Below are 15,786 nucleotides of genomic sequence, written 5' to 3'. Positions count from 1 at the left end.
AAGTGCAGCTCATGATGTATGTGGTTGGTAGTCTCCGAGATGACACCCAGGGTCCCCCAACTCTGGAGATTCTTACCTTTGGTAAGGCCTTCCCCTTGAGTGTGGGTTGGATTTATTGACTTGTTGCTGCTGCTGCTGCTGCTTCTAAGACTTTATTTATTTGTCAGAGAGAGAAAGAGAGAGAGAGATTGAGAGCACAAGTAGGGGAACGGCAGGCAGAGGGAGAAGCAGACTCCCCACTGAGCAGGGAGCCCGATGTGGGACTCGATCCCAGGGCCCTGAGATCATGACCTGAGGTGAAGGCAGATGCTTAACCGACTGAGCCACCCAGGCATCCCGATTGACTTGCTTCTAAAGAACAGAAAAAAGCAATGTGATGGGATGTCACTTCTGAGATGAGATGGCTTCCAGATTGGGCACCTGAATTGCTTTCCGGGGCAGGGGAGGGGAACCAGCTGCCACATCCAGACAGTCCTCTGGAGATGCCTATCTGGTGAGGAACTGGAGCAGCCAATGACCATGTGAGTAAGCTTGGAAGTGAATCCTCTCTCCCCTGAATTGATCCTTCATGTTACTGCAACCCTGGCCAAGAGCTTGACTGCAACCTCATGAGAGGGGGCTGTGCCAGGTAAGCCACACCTAGCTTTCCTGCCTGTAGATATTGAGAGCTAATACATAATGGTTGCTTCAAAGTTGGGGAGTAACTTGCTACACAACTAATACAACTTAGGTCTGCCTGATCAAAGTACCTCCCCTGCCTCCCCTCTCCACCCCAGACATAGTGCTTGGTTCAGGAGTGTGCATGTGACCAGGCTAAGCCAATCAGAGTAAACTTCAGGCCTTTTATAGGACCTCTCACTCATTTCTCACTGGACATGATCTTAGGAAGATGAGAGGCTGGGACTTCTGCATCTTCTTGTTCCTGTGAATAGAAAGTCCTGGGCTGCAGACGCCTGGGTGGCTCAGTCGGTTAAGCGTCTGCCTCCGGCTCAGGTTATGACCCCAGGGTCCTGGGATCAAGCCCTGCATCGGGCTCCCTGCTCAGCAGGGGGCCTGTTTCTCCCTCTCCCTCTGCCCCTCCCCCGCTCATGCTCTCTAATAGATAAAATCTTAAAAAAAAAAAAAAAAAGTCCTGGTCTGTCTTTTTGGGTCTCTATATCCCCAGCACCCCGAATTGTGCCTGGCTCAAAGTGGGTGCTCAACATCTAGGAAAGGAAAGGTGGGTTCATATCCAGCAGAGAGAGAAAATAGGAGGGGCTGGCATGACATGGGGAAGAATCAGAAGTAGCAATAGCGAGCTCTTCTGTCTTATCATCTTAAATGGAACATGTCATCAAAGGTCTACAGGGAGTCTGCTTATTTTTGTTTTCCAAATGTGACGCACGGAACACACAGTTTCTTCCTTATGTCTAAGTTGGCTTTCCCCAATTTTAACTGGCAGAGTTTCTAAAATTCTGCGAAGAATGCACGAGGATCAATGGAGTCACTGCATCTGCCCGAAGCTCCATTTACTGGGTGTTTTCCAAGGAGGCAGGAGATGAATAAAGTCTGTGGAGTCGCAACACACTTGGTGTGATGGGTTTGCTCTTTTCTGCTACCCACCGACATGAGCAGCTATGAAGGCATGTGTGATAGACTGGATTAGGACATCTTTCAAAAAGAAAATAGAAGCATGATTTCATTCAGAGAAGATAGCAGGCTGACACCCAGTGATTCATTAATGTGCCACTCTGATCTCCAAGAGTGGGGCTCCTTATCATGCCGACAAGTTTTATTTTATTTTCCTCCTCTTCTGGCCTCCCCGGCCAAGTATGGTTGTGGAGAAAAGGCACACACTTTTCTTTGTTGTTATTGCAGATGTCAAATTAGGAGAAAATAGTAAAAAGTAAGTGGTTTTACAGATAGTGACATCCTCCTAGACCACAGAAAAGCGTTCTCTGAGGGTGCCTGGGTGGCGCAGTTGGTTAAGTGTCTGACTCTTGGTTTTGGCTCAGGTCATGATCTCAGGGCTGTGGGATCGAGTCCCACTTCAGGCTCCATGCTCAGTGGGGAGTCTGCTTGGGATTTTCTCTCCCTCACCCTCTGCCCCTGCTGCACGTGCTCTGTCTCTAGAATAAATCAATCTTCAAAAAGAGAAAGAAAAGTGTTCTCTTTGTACTGACAGCAACTTCCTTCCTGACTTTTGTCACAGGTGGAATGAATGAAATCTTTATTAAGCACTTTGTGCTTGAGGATTGAGTACACACAAACCACACTGAATGGATCACCAAACAGATCCCGATTCCAGGCACAGGAAAATATTGAGGTGATTCAAATGGCGAAGTTTCAGTCTCCAATCTACAGCGGCCAGGTACGTGGATAGAGAGTGTAACACAACAGGGCACGGTGGAGACTGCGGCGGAGTGTGAGCCCACATTGCTTTTAAAGGAGACAGCCATTTTCTCAGTTCCGTTGAATTATTTCCACAGGGGAACCAGACCCAGGGCTGCTCATCTTCCAATTTTTTTTTTCAAGTGAATCTGAACACCCCAGAATTTATATAAAATATCCCATTTTCTAAAATGTTGACGATGAAATAAAATTGTGACGACGAAACAGAACGTGCAACAAAGCTTGTCCACTGGCCGCATCGGCCTGTGGCTCTTGAGTTTATAACCCCTGTACCAGGGCCTATTTAAAAGCAGACACGTTAACAAGAGAGTTTGCATATATTAACTCAGTTTAATCATTATTAATTCTTAAACAAAAAATTTCCTCCAAGAGACAATAGTTCACAGTAACTGCAAAGCTTACTCACAATTTTTAAAAATACCAGTCATGCTTAGCATTCAAAGAAGATATGGTAGAATAACTGTAAAAACATTTACCAGGAACATCAGCTTCTGACTTTAAAAATTACAAATACTGAAGCATTTTGGTATCAGACACAGTAGGTTTGACATTGTATGTTCATTTTGATGGTTTCTGGAAGTTTGGAAAAGTGTACCTCTCTAATTGGATAAAGCGCTTACTCTAAACTAAACATTTTCAAATGTAGAAAACAAACTAGCAAGCTACACGTACAAAAGAAAGCCCTCGAGGACAAGCCGTCCACATGTTGAATGCCAGCATATGCACCATGGATCCTGGAAGACTAGAATTGATATACACTTGGCCTGAAGTCTTACACTCCAGGCTCGACAATGGAGTCTGCATTCACCTACACATTAATGACAAACTCTGGGTTAGTATAGGAGAAGCCAGCAAATTCATTTTGGTCCAAGTTCATGATGAAGAGTTTATCGGTAGGCGTGAGTTCCACAGGCTGTCTGGTGAACTCTTTGTCGAAGTTGGAGGTGTCTCGCTTGTCTCTCTGCCAAATGGAAAGCAGACACATTAACACAGCAAAGAAGGAAACACAGCCCACACCTGCCAGTTAGTGGGAAGCCGATGACATCTCATGGGCAGACTCAGGAAGAGCCCTGTGCTGAGTTCTTTAGCAGGTGTTATGCTCACACTATCCCCTGCCTTTCACTTCATATGGTATGTTGGCTTCAGGAGAGAAAACTTGGTGGTGGTTGTCTAAGAAAGGAAACGAAACACTGAATTTCTTTAAGGATTGTCATAAAGTGGACTGTGGGTCTGTGTGTGTTCTGTTTTCTTTGGCTTTGAGAAGAACTGAACTGGAAACTACTCCTTACCATGTAAAATGTCACAGAATTAGTCATGGGATAGAGCGTCCCAGAGAAAACCATCCAACAGCGACCCCTGTGGCGAGGAGGCTCCTTTCTTTAAAAAGGAGAGCAGCTGTACAACCACTCAGTTGCCAAGAAGATGGAGTGAGTGGCATGTAGGGACATCACATGACTGACTGCCTGATGAAAGGAGCTGACCACTGTCCACCCCACATCCCCTGGTGCCAACTAGGCTTTGAAGGGAGGCTCAGAAATCCACCCACAGACTAGAATTTGGGTCTTCATCACCCACAGGCTGTCTCCAAGGATGGTTACAGCACAGCATGTATCTAGTCAACAAGCTATAAGAACAAAACCCAAAGCTTAAAGTAAGGTCTGTAAGGGCAGCCTTAAAACAAACAAAAATTTTATTCTCCTGGTTAGCCTGACATTTCTTTTTTTGGGTTGGGGGGGCATTCATACCAGGTTACTAACTACAGTTTGGGGCAACTTTTCCAGGGAACGGCAGAGTGTGGGCGAATAAACACACCTCACGTCTGTATGATGTTCTCACCTGCTCAGGGTCCCGCAGGCTCTCGTTCCTTCCCAACCTCACCACCCACCTGGGGGCAGGAGCAGCTGGAGTCCTCACTCCCCCATGGTTTGACATAGGAGAAAACGGGTGCAGGAAGATACAGTGACTTGCCCAAGGTTGCACAGGGGGGTAGTGATCTTTACATGACCATATCGCTCTTAATTAGGGCTCACCTCAGTCCCTCTGACTGGAGAAAGAGCCAGGGGGACAGCCTGATGGCTGGTTTATTACAGGATTGCCGAGGAGAACACCTGGGTCTGCCTTGCTGAAGCCAGAGCTGGGTCAGATTGTAAAGAGGGGGAGGCTCAGGGAGTATTGGCTGATTTGCTGGAGTCCAGTCAATTGTCATTCATGTCTTAGGTTTTGCTCCTAATGGGTGATGACTGGTTAGGGTTTCTCATTGCTGGGCTCACTCCCCTTTGCCAAATACCTCTCACAAGAATTCCTTCTTTCAGGCTGTCCCTTGAGATAGGTAAAATGTCCCTATGGAGTTGCTACTTTGTTGTGTTGTATGTGTTGGGGCGTGGGAGTGAGGTGGGGTGGGGGGGCAGATAAGGAACACACTTCAGTAAGTGTCGCCAGACTTCAGTGGGCTCAAGATGCTGATGGAGCTCTTTTCTAGACGGTGGGCCATCTCCTGCCATGCCCTGTCCATTCCGCTTTATCTTGTCCTGCCTGCTGTCAGCCTGTCCTGTGCTGTCCCAGGCACGGACTGTGTTATCTCCTCGGGTCAGAGAAAAGCTCAAACATCACCCCTTCCTTTAATATTGCCTGTGCATCCCTCCCTGGGCCCTACAAGTCATACCTCAGCACCCTTTTAATTGTCTCCATGGCACTTACATACTGTCAGACATTGTCTTACTTATTGCCTCTCTCCAGGCGGGGAGGGTCCGTACCTGTTTCTTCACTATTGTATTTCCAGGGCCAAGAATAACGCTTGGCACACAGCAGGCTGTCCACAACTATTTGTTGAATGAATCAATCAATGAATGGAGATTGACTAAGGTGAGCCTCTTTGCCTCTTGCTTTTTTCCCAACATATCCTTGTCCTTGAGTCAGAGGCCCCATTCTATAGCAAAGCAATGAAATTGTTCCTGTTGATTCTCTGGGTCCCTCACATTGGCCTCTGCTCACTTTGAGCCCCAGTGTGGACTGAACTGTTAGGCCCCTTCAAGGTCTGAGAGCTGCGGGGCTGTATGTGGGCCCAGGTAGATTTGGGGCTAGAAGGAAGGCTGTTGCCTCCTTTCAGATCTCCCCTGGGAACATCAACCCCATCTGGTCTTCCCTGCCTCTGGACATCCCTGGAGGTTCTTACCACCAGCCTCAGCTTTCAGAGCTCTTCCCCATCTGTTGTGCTGGTTAGGTCTCGTGCTTCAAATAGCCATGTCCAAACAGAATCTGCCATTACGGATTTCGTGCTGTGGGCAGATCCCTTTAGGAAATACCCTGAATTATACCTCCAGAAGGTGGGAGAGGATAGGCCTCTCTTTTGGGACCATTCTTTTTTGGGTGGATAGCATCTGAAGCCACTTGAGCAGAGTATCACTCAACCAAATAGGGTTATTAATTCCGCTGGCCTCCTATTGATTCCCCAAGGTCATCAGGACCATGGCCCTACCCTTTCTTAGTAGACGAGCAGGTTAGTGAGAAGTCTAAGAAATGGCAAGAGGGATTCTTGGATCCTGGCAGACAATTAGCCATGGCTAACATGGACTGTGTTTAGGTTTCTTTGGATTTTCTTAATTTCTTTTTAAAAATTCTTCCTTAGGGGCGCCTGGGTGGCACAGCGGTTAAGCATCTGCCTTCGGCTCAGGGCGTGATCCTGGCGTTCTGGGATCGAGCCCCACATCAGGCTCCTCCGCTATGAGCCTGCTTCTTCCTCTCCCACTCCCCCTGCTTGTGTTCCCTCTCTCGCTGGCTGTCTCTATCTCTGTTGAATAAATAAATAAAATCTTTAAAAAAAAATAAAATAAAAATTCTTCCTTAATTTGAGTTCTTTTGGAAAATCTCAGCTTGTCTCATCTAGAAGAACCAGGCGGTGTCAAGCTGGGAGCAGTGTGCTAGCAGGACAGGATCCCCCTGAGGGCTGGAGAGGGTAATGCCTGCAGGAATCTGGATGAGAAAACTCTAAGAAGCAAGGTTCAGCACTCAGAACTGAGCTGTAAAACCAATTCCCTCTCTCCATATGAGTACCCATCTCTGCTCAAATCTTGGTGATTCTATGGTCTGTTCGAGCATGGAGACTGTGCCTTTGGCCTTCCGAAGGAAACCCACCCCAGCTGCCATCTAACTCCTGTCCTTCCCCACCCATCACGTTCAAGGATTGTTCCAGAAATCTGGGCCAAGGGGGCGCTGCTGCATTTCCTCCTTCAGCCTCAAACTATGGTCTACAGAGAGGAAGAGGTGCCCTGAAGACTTCTGATGACTTTTTCTTTCTTGTAAGAATCCTCCCCTGACTAACTCAGAGACTGCTTATCTCTACATCACATCGCGCTTTTAATTACTTGTTTAACATCTGCTGCCCTGGATTGCATCTTTGGGGTTCCCCACTGTGCTCCTGGCACCCAACAGAGAGCTTGGCACACAGTCGGTGCTCAATGAATGCTTCCTGGATGAATGAATGGGGAGTGGAATATGGGGATGACTGTGCAGAGAAGTGGAAAATCCTTCTTCCTGGATAAACTTGCAAAGTATGGCCTGGAGATACTCATAGGTCTCCTTTGGACTTGAAATGATGATGGAAAAGGAAATTGTGGGGAATTCTGACCAAGGATCCCTCACTTGCACAGAAGCCTTCGCAGGCCAACCCTCAGCAAGGTGTGTTGGGGGAACTTTGGCTTGAGTACCTCTTTCTGTGAATGATTCAACTTTTGAAAAAAATAACGACAGAAATTTGGCAAATGTGCAGTGTGTATATACAATATATTCTTCCTATCTATCTATCTATCTATCTATCTATCCATCCATCCACCCATCTATCTATCCATCTATGTCTAGCTGGCTATCTACCTATCTTACAGTGTTCTCTAACATTGTCTCAAATAATCTGTCAATAGCCCAATGCTTCTCCATGGTTTTTATCTTCCTGAGAGAGTAGGTCCAAGGAAAGACCTGGTGACCCAATGGTCAGACAAAGGACCTCAAATAACCTGCCTGTTGGCGGGCACGGCTCAGAGATGCCAGCTATAAAGCAGAAAGAGTCCTGCACTGAGTCAGGGAACCTGGGTCTGCGCCCCAGCTGGCTGACCTTGGGCAAGTCACTTCCTCTCTCCAGATGCCAGTGTCCCCAACAAGAAAATGGGGGGAGGAGGCTTCTGCCCCGATTTCCCTCCTTCTCTAACTTCCTGAGCTTGTCAGCTGGAACTTGGGGTTTGCCCCACATGGGGTCTATATTGCTACCACAATGGAGAAGTGGAGGGCAGACAGGAGTGAGCCAGGGGCCTCTGCCTATATGGAAATACCAATCATGGGTTTCTTAAAGATGAGAAGTGTTTCTTCAAGAACATTTGTCAAGTTTGTAAAGTTCTCCTGATGGTCTCTTAGAAGCTCTGGCGGTTCTGGAAATCATTCAACTTGTGATAAGAATTCTCTGTAGGGCTGCCTGGGAATAGAAGGAGGCAGTAGGCAAGGACGGGGTACCACCTGCTGTCCTCACCGGCTTGGGCAGAAACGGGATTTCTCCCGCCCAAGGGGTTTCCTTGGCTTCTGGGGGCTCACAAAGCTGCTCGCAAGAAAGAATATTTAGTCCAAGCTGGGAGGAGTGGTGATTTTGATAAGAAAATCAAGAGCCCCAGCCATGCTCCTAGCTGGCCCCTAAACTTGACTCTGGCCTTGACCTCCAGTATCGTTGGAAGCCCCGGCCAGCTCATCCCATCCCATTACAGGCTGCCAGGAGCCCCTGAACGGTCCCCAGACTCTCAGACCGGCGGAACCCGGGGCTGAGGTTAAGCTCTGGGTTTAGTTCCTTTCCGTCCTGAAGGCTCAGGAGGCCTGCTTGGCAGTTTGGGTCCACATTTTTCAAAGAGAGTTGTTTTTTCTTGAAATAGCGTTTCTTCTTTTCTTTTCTTTCTTTTTTTTTTTTTTTTTGTATCTCGATGCTAGAAAAAAAATGGCACATAACAGATATCCAGATACAAATGGACATTTCCACAAACATCTTGCAAAACAACATCAGAGTGAAGAATACAACCGTCTACGTTTCAAGAAACGGCGTCTTTCTCAGAGCGCTTAGTTAGCTTTCCAAAGCCAGCAACAAACCTAGACAAACCCCATCCGCGCGGGCATGGGTCTGCTAGGCTCCAGGGCCGCCTTCTTGACAAATCAAAGCGGGTCACTGTGGTTAATAACAGTTGGACACAGATTTCAAAGCATGTGTAACAAAGTGAGTTTTTTTTTTTCTTTTTGCGTTTGAACAACAACAGAAATAAAACCCCAAAGCAAATAAAATTTGAAATGTAATGTAAAACCATGGTCCTCTGGGACCTGGCTAGAGTGACCATGTCTTTTCAGGGGGTGATGCCAAATGCCCTTTGCAAGGAGTTTGAGGATGAAGGTGATCAGGGACAGAGAGTATCAGAAATTACAGCATGGAGGTGGCGCCCAAGCCGGTTGCCTTTTGACTGACCCCTTGAGGTCCTTTTAGATTGAGACTGTCTCAAAACACCCTCTTGGCATTTTAAAAGGGCTGAGATCATCTCCTTAACTTTGAGTCTAAAAAATCACAAATGCGATTTTATTTTTAGCCTGTGCACCGCACAGCTCATGGTGCCCCCAAACCAGGCAGAATGGAGGAATTCCCTCTACGTCAAAGCAACCGTCCACTTGCATGCACACCAAGCTCCAGGTCCAGGAGGGAGAGAATGCTGCTAGCATCCGGTGATCCACTCATCTGTAGGAACAATCTAGACTGGATGCCTGGAGTTGGGAAACGTGTGAAACGGGAGCGTTGGAAGAAAGAGAGAGAAAGCAGGCATTGTTCTGTCCCCACGGGATCCGTGGAGCGGCCATGCTGGGGAAAGTCAACGGCAAGAGGATGGCTGCTGATGTGCTCGTTACGCAGCAGCATTTTCGGTGTGCCGTCCGCATCATCCCATCTCACAGAGATGCTCCAAACTACCTGAGGACATTTGGTTTCTGAAACATGGTCACTCTAGTCTCATCAGCAAATAAAACATGGATGCGACGTGGCAATGGAAAGAAGAGGTGTCACCACAACAGCCGTTGAACTTGAATGACAGAAATGAAGGACGGAGGTCTACACATCTACTTAGCTCTTGACTTCAGGTTTTAAAAATTCAGAGTTAACAAAGGAAAATCCTTCGAATTCTGACTGGTCAATATTCCTGATGACTTCCTGGTCGGGAGGTGTTAGGACTGGTGGATGGCGGGTGAAAAACCGGTCGAAGTTTTCAGCATTTCGCCCACACTATGAGAGGGGAAGAAAAGAACTTGTGGTAGGTGGAAAAAAAAAAAAAAAACCACAAAACCAAAACCAAAAACCCAAACAAAACAGAACCAAATAAAATGGGGCGTGGCTTGCTCCCCTGCCTCAGAGAGAGGTTGTTTCAATGATCAGAAATGAGAGCAACATAAAATGCAAAATTCTCATGACCTTTGGCGCATGACCTGGGGCTCCCGACTTGTAGTTTCCAGGGCTCGTGAGCTGCCCCTGGTGTCCTCTGGGCAGTCAGGAGCTGCATGGCAAAGGCATGAGATGGTGGGGCTGGTGGCATGTGGCGTGTCCCCTCCCCCCATCCCCGACCATAAGGAGTCAGCCAAGCCCACCTGCTGAAAGAGATGGGATTAAGGTACCGGCGATGTTTCGTGTGCCACCAGATGCAAAGTAATGAACCCATCATATGTCACCTGGGAGATCCTGTTATTTAGCAGTGGATCCCTCAAAGTGCTTTCCTCTGGCTGCTGGTCAGGAACAATGGACGTGGCCGGCTCCAGAGACACAGAAGTTTACAAACTCTAGTCAGTGGACACGGATCTAAGACCTGGGTTTGGTGCCTGCAATGGCTGGCCGCCCATGAGGCCCCAGTTGGTTGTATAAGACCTTGACCCTTAATCACAAGAGGCCATCAGGCCAACTCAGCCACTCTCTCTCCAAATGGGAGCGGAGGGTGTGGGATGAGACAGAAGCCAGTGCTTGGTGGGGCAGTTGGGTTCTAGAGAGGAAACCATCATCATTTCTCACCCATCCTGGGGTCCTTCTGTACGCAAAGGTCTTCGTCTGAGGCAGAGCTGTAACGTGTGTCTGCACACGCACACGTGTGCAGGTCTGTACACGCCTGCACGCACAACCTGCCACCCAGTGAGAAGACACTCAGGCACTAAATCTAGTATTCTCAGGTTTTCACCGGCAAACACGTGCACAGACGTCGAAGTATCTGAAACACAGTGTCTACAGCAGGTAACCGTAAGCTAATAATAGAACAGTAGTAGTACTAGCAGCTACGACAGCTAATACGCATTATACCTTTGCTATATGCCAGCTCCCCTAGCATACTCTGCTTGCATTATCTTGTTCCATCCTCCCAATGACCCAATGATGGGGGAATTATCCCTACTGGACAGATGAGGAAACCAAGGCCAGGGAGATGTCATTTGTTCGAGGTCACATAGCCACCGAATAGCATAGCTAGTCACAGTGCTCTGACGTCAGAGCCCAAGCCCCTGGCTCCATTCTACATGAATGGTTCATAGGCTGAGGAGGACAGGACGAAGTGAGGCGGGGCTGGGAAGGGAGAGAGGAGGAGCGAAGGATGGGGATGAAGAGGTCTCTGGTTTGAAGGACAGTGAGAATGTGCTTGCGTCAACCCCAGAGACAGAGAAAGTGGGAAAATTCAGAAAGTCGGCTATTTCTGTTGGGACACAATGACACTGAGGGACCAGGGAGCTTCCAGGAGATGACCTGAGTGGGTTAGAAGTAAAGATTCTGGAGCTCAGGAGAGAGGTCTTTAAAAAAAAAAAAATTGAAAGGATAGAACATGGAAAGTGGAAGAAAGATAATAATAATAGTAATAAAAACCACTGAGCAGTTTCCAGGCAACTGGCATTTGCTCAGCATTTCACATACATCACATTTTGCTTCACACAACCGCCCTGAGAGGTGGGGATCTGATTTCCATTTGCCAGTGAGAAAATTGCCCCTAAAACCAAGATTGGGAAGAGGAGACCCAGGAGGGGGCACCGTCAGACAGGCTGGGGACTGTGAGAATCCAGGGAGAGGCGCTGCTGGAGCCGAAATATCTCTGAGGGGTCAATCAGGAAAGTCATGGAAAATGGGCCAAGGATGAAAGGATGAGAAGATGAAGAGCTGTCACAGAGCTTGAGTCATGGGCAGAGGGAACGTGAGTTGAGAAAGGCAAGGGGTGCACCCTCCCCCTTTGCTCTTTCAAGCCCCACAGTCAAGGGAAGCAGGCATTGGGTGTGTGTGTACGTGTGTGCACAGGACTCAGCTCCCAGAGGGCCTCAAAACTCCTGCTCTGTTCCTGTTTGGGACAATTCTTTTCAGCCATGTTGATATCTTTGCTTTGGGTCTCAGGAAACGAGAAGTGCCACCCCCCCCAACCCTGCCTGCCCGCCATACAATCAAGACTTGGAGTCTGCTCTGCTGGCTGGTAGGGGAAAACTTCTGCCCATAAAAGGATGGGCCCTCAACACAGTGTGGTCAGGATCACCGTCCATATTCTTTCATTTTTTTGCATCTTTTTTTTCATCTGAGAAATATTTATTGAGTACCTACTATGTGCCAGGCCCTGTGCTAAGGGTGTTATACCAAATCCATGCCTTGTGGAACTTGCGTTCTACTGGGGAAGAAAGGCAACAAACACACAAATAGAAGTGGAACTGTAAATGTGCATAGTTGTGCTAATGCCAGGTGGGGGAGGCAAGTGGTATTAAGAAAAATAAAGTCAGGCCAGGGATACAGAGTGAAGAGAATGTCATTTTTGATCAAGTGGTCAGCTCTGAGGAGATGAACTTGGAGCCATTTGAATGTCTGGAGGAACAGCATTCAGGGGAAGTGCATTTGCAAAGGCCCAGAGACGGGCACACTTGCGTGGCTGAGTCACCCGACAGTGGTGAGGTCAGTGTGGCCAGAGCGGTGACCAAGACACAGAGGGGCGAGAGGGGTGAGAGAGGGGGCCAGGGCCCAGATCGTGGGCCTTGCTGGCCAAGGGAGGACAGAGGGTTTCCATCTCTGCCCGGTGAGAAGTCGCTGGAGGGTTCTGCACACCTGGCATGCTCTGACTAGGGTTTCTGCATACGAAGCTGACGGATGGGCGAGGGGCGGGGGGTCAACCGGGAGGTGAGAGACGATGGTGGCTCAGAGGAAGGTGCCCTTGGGGGAGACGGAAAGGTGCATCTGGACTGAGGGGAGAGGTGGCAAGATGTGCTGATGGGTCAGAAGTGGGGTATTCTAGGAAGAGAGTGTCTGTCGGTGACCCCACAACTTTGTGCCTGAGCTCCGTGGCAAGTGGGGGACACTCGGGGTAGAGTGCCTTCAGGGGGCCACCGGGCACTTGCTTTCTTGTTTGATAGTCTGAGCATCCAGTGAGGATGCTGAGGGTATGGGGACTGAAGAGGGCCGGCAGTTAGACTGATGGCAGAGGCCCTGGGGAAGCTAGAAGCCGGCTGTCATCATCTGGCGCAGAGAGACGGGGGACAGGGCCGAGGGGCAGTGGTGGACACAACCCAGAGGAGCGGGAGCCAGGGACTGGTGGTTGGGAGTGAGCCAGCACAGTATAAGGCACACCTGTGTGTGTTCCTCTTTGGCCTGGGTGCTGGGACCCAAACCAGCTAGCGTGGGAAGCATGTGAGTGGAGACCTGGAGTCTTCGGGGGCCATTTTTCTTTAAAAACCATCAATTTCCCATGCATACCAGAAGGCTGCTGCTTGGCCCGGGCCTCCCCAGAGGCTGTGATAGGAGACAGAGAAGCGGCTCCTGGCAGCTCTGAGCCTCTCCCCCTCCCCTGCCTCACCGCCCGCCCCCCCTGCCTCGGAGAACAATGAAATCTTTAAGTGAGATAGCAGGGAGGAGATGCAAAGCAGGGGTTAACCAAGGGGGCACAATGCAGAGGGAGCGTGATTTTCCTGCTAATAAGCAGCTTACGGGGCTGGCAGATCACAGCCTTCCTAAGTGTTTCCGTGTTTTTCAAATGGAGCTGTCACTGCCCATTAGCTTCAGGAGCACTCCCTAAATGGAGACGTCAGCCCTTGGGAGGCACAGCCCGGATCAGCTCTGCACCTGCCATGTCCTTGGAGAATGGGCAGCTCTGCCACTGGGATTGAGCAACACACGCGGCGTGGACCACACCTGCTTCTCTGGCGGTCCTGGGTGGGGACTGAGCCTCACTTAGCTCCTGGAAGAAACCCCACCCCCTTGTCATCAGGGCACAGCCCTGGAGCTCCCACAACAGCGACGGGGACCCACACCCGCTCGGTTATTGAAATCGCACGGCACCTCTTCCCAGGGTGGGAGAGGGGAGTGAGGATTTTGACTTGTTCAATTGCGCCTCCGAATCTGAGAACCTAGACAGTTTGAAAAGCTTATCTGTGAGCTGTTACATGTGAGCTCTTTTTTTCTTCCCCCTTCTTCTCTTCTTTCTAATTTCTGTTTCATTGTGTTATTAACAGCTCCGAGTCTAGCTGTCGAATGTGGAGCTGGCTTAGTCATAGCAGCCACGGGGATCTTTCAGACGCCAACCTGGATATGTCACTTCTCTGCAATGCTCCCCGTTGCCCAGGGCCCACGCTCCTTAGCATGGCTTACAGGGCCCTTTCGGACTTGGCCCTGGTCACCTGGTCACTAGCTCCTCACTGCCCACTCTCTCACCCCCAAAACACCTTCTAGCTGTACTCTGGTCCCCAGGTGTCCCAGGACACTTATGCACTTTGTCACCTCTCAGCCTTTGCAATGAACTGCCTCCTCCGCCAGGAACACCTGCCTCCCACCCTGTCCGCGCCCCCCCCCCCAACCAGGGCATTTCCTACGCATCCTTTTTGTCTCCAGACAGATGTCACGTCCTCCAGGAACCTTTCCCTGGACCCCTCCTCTATACTCCTGGGTTTATCCCACCAAGATACAGATGTTCATCAAAAAATTTTTCCAGAGGGGGGGGGAAGTTGACATTCACTATCCACCAATAAGGGAAAAAGTTAAATAAATAACAATACACCTCTCTGAGGTGGTACCAAGCAAAACACCTTTAAAAATTAAAAGAAGATTTAGAAGAATAGTAAGTGACATAGTTACACAGAATTACTAACTGTATACAATGTGTTCCCATGCTATAAATTATACACACAAATGTGCAGGCTCACAGGTACTGCAGGTTCTATATATGCTTATAAAGACTGCACAAGTTACAGATTGTTTCATCTCCTCCTTTATCTTTTCTGCTTGGTTGTGTTTTTGAAAATCTAAATAACAATCAGATTTTTTTTAATAAGAAGAAAACCCCCCAAAGCTACTTTAAATGAGGGAGCTACTGCTATTTGGGTGCTAAGGTGCTTCTTCTGCCTGGCTGTGTGTGCTGGGCACCAGAAATACAATGACACACAAGAGGGTCCCTGTCCTGGTCATCATGGAGCTTGCAGTTTAGCAGAGTAGACAGATGCACACACAGGCCACTGCATGGTACCATGTGACCACTGAGGCACGGAGCACAGGAGTGAGGAACCTAAGAAGGGCCAGGAAGACTTCCTGGAGGAAGTGACATCTAAGCTGAGTGTGACCAGAAAGAAAGACACCGCTTCTTTGGAGGAGAGAAGGAAATTGCCCAGAGAGGACAAGGAGGTGAAAAGAGGGTAGGGACAGAGCAAGATGCTGGAGAAGAGGAAAGAGCCCACCCCATATTGCTTAACCAGGCTTGATGGCGGGAGGCTGATGGCACAGGGGAGTTTCCTGTCTGGCCTCCGTCAAGACAGCAGGGGATCTTCGGGAACCCAAACTAGAAGGTCACAGTGAACATATATACCCAAGCCACACAGCCTAGGTAAAAAGACAAAAGAGTCTTTTTCTTGGGGCGCCTGGGTGGCTCAGTCGGTTAAGCGTCTGCCTTAGGCTCAGATCCTAGGATTGAGCCCCGAGTGGGGCTCCCTGCTCAGCGGGGAGTCTGCTTCTCCCTCTCCCTCTGCGCTGCCCCCTACTCATGCTCTCTCTCCTCTCTCTCAAATAAATAAAATCTTTTTTTTTTTTTTTTAAAGATTTTATTTATTTATTCGACAGAGATAGACAGCCAGCGAGAGAGGGAACACAAGCAGGGGGAGCGGGAGAGGAAGAAGCAGGCTCATAGCAGAGGAGCCTGATGTGGGGCTCGATCCCATAACGCCAGGATCACGCCCTGAGCCGAAGGCAGACGCTCAACCGCTGTGCCACCCAGGCGCCCCTAAATAAAATCTTTTTAAAAAATAATCTTTTTCTTCTTTTCTAAATGTGCAAATTCAATGAAATTCCGGGTCCCTTTCATGCCTGACAGACTGTCGTCCACAGCAGGACAACACGGGAGGACCCACCCAGGGAGAAGCAGT

At 49.0% G+C, this 15,786-nt stretch overlaps 1 protein-coding gene across 2 annotated transcripts in view; it reads right to left on the bottom strand.

Annotated features, from left to right (window-relative positions):
- Window positions 1–2,701: 2,701 nt before the first annotated feature.
- The window catches only part of PRKCB (protein kinase C beta), a 315,746-nt gene continuing 302,661 nt past the window's right edge, over window positions 2,702–15,786 (bottom strand). Inside the window, exon 17 of one of the 2 annotated variants that reach the window (XM_026515615.4) lies at window positions 2,702–9,673. In XM_026515615.4, the coding sequence (XP_026371400.1) occupies window positions 9,515–9,673 (159 nt within the window). In that variant the 3' untranslated portion in view covers window positions 2,702–9,514. The remainder of the gene's footprint in view (window positions 9,674–15,786) is intronic. The other variant, XM_026515616.4, reaches the window with a different exon arrangement.

The sequence above is a fragment of the Ursus arctos genome, unplaced genomic scaffold, assembly GCF_023065955.2.
Source record: "Ursus arctos isolate Adak ecotype North America unplaced genomic scaffold, UrsArc2.0 scaffold_2, whole genome shotgun sequence".
Lineage (NCBI taxonomy): Eukaryota > Metazoa > Chordata > Mammalia > Carnivora > Ursidae > Ursus > Ursus arctos.
The sequence above is the reverse complement of the archived record's forward strand: the minus strand, read 5'-3'. Positions and strand labels throughout refer to the sequence as shown.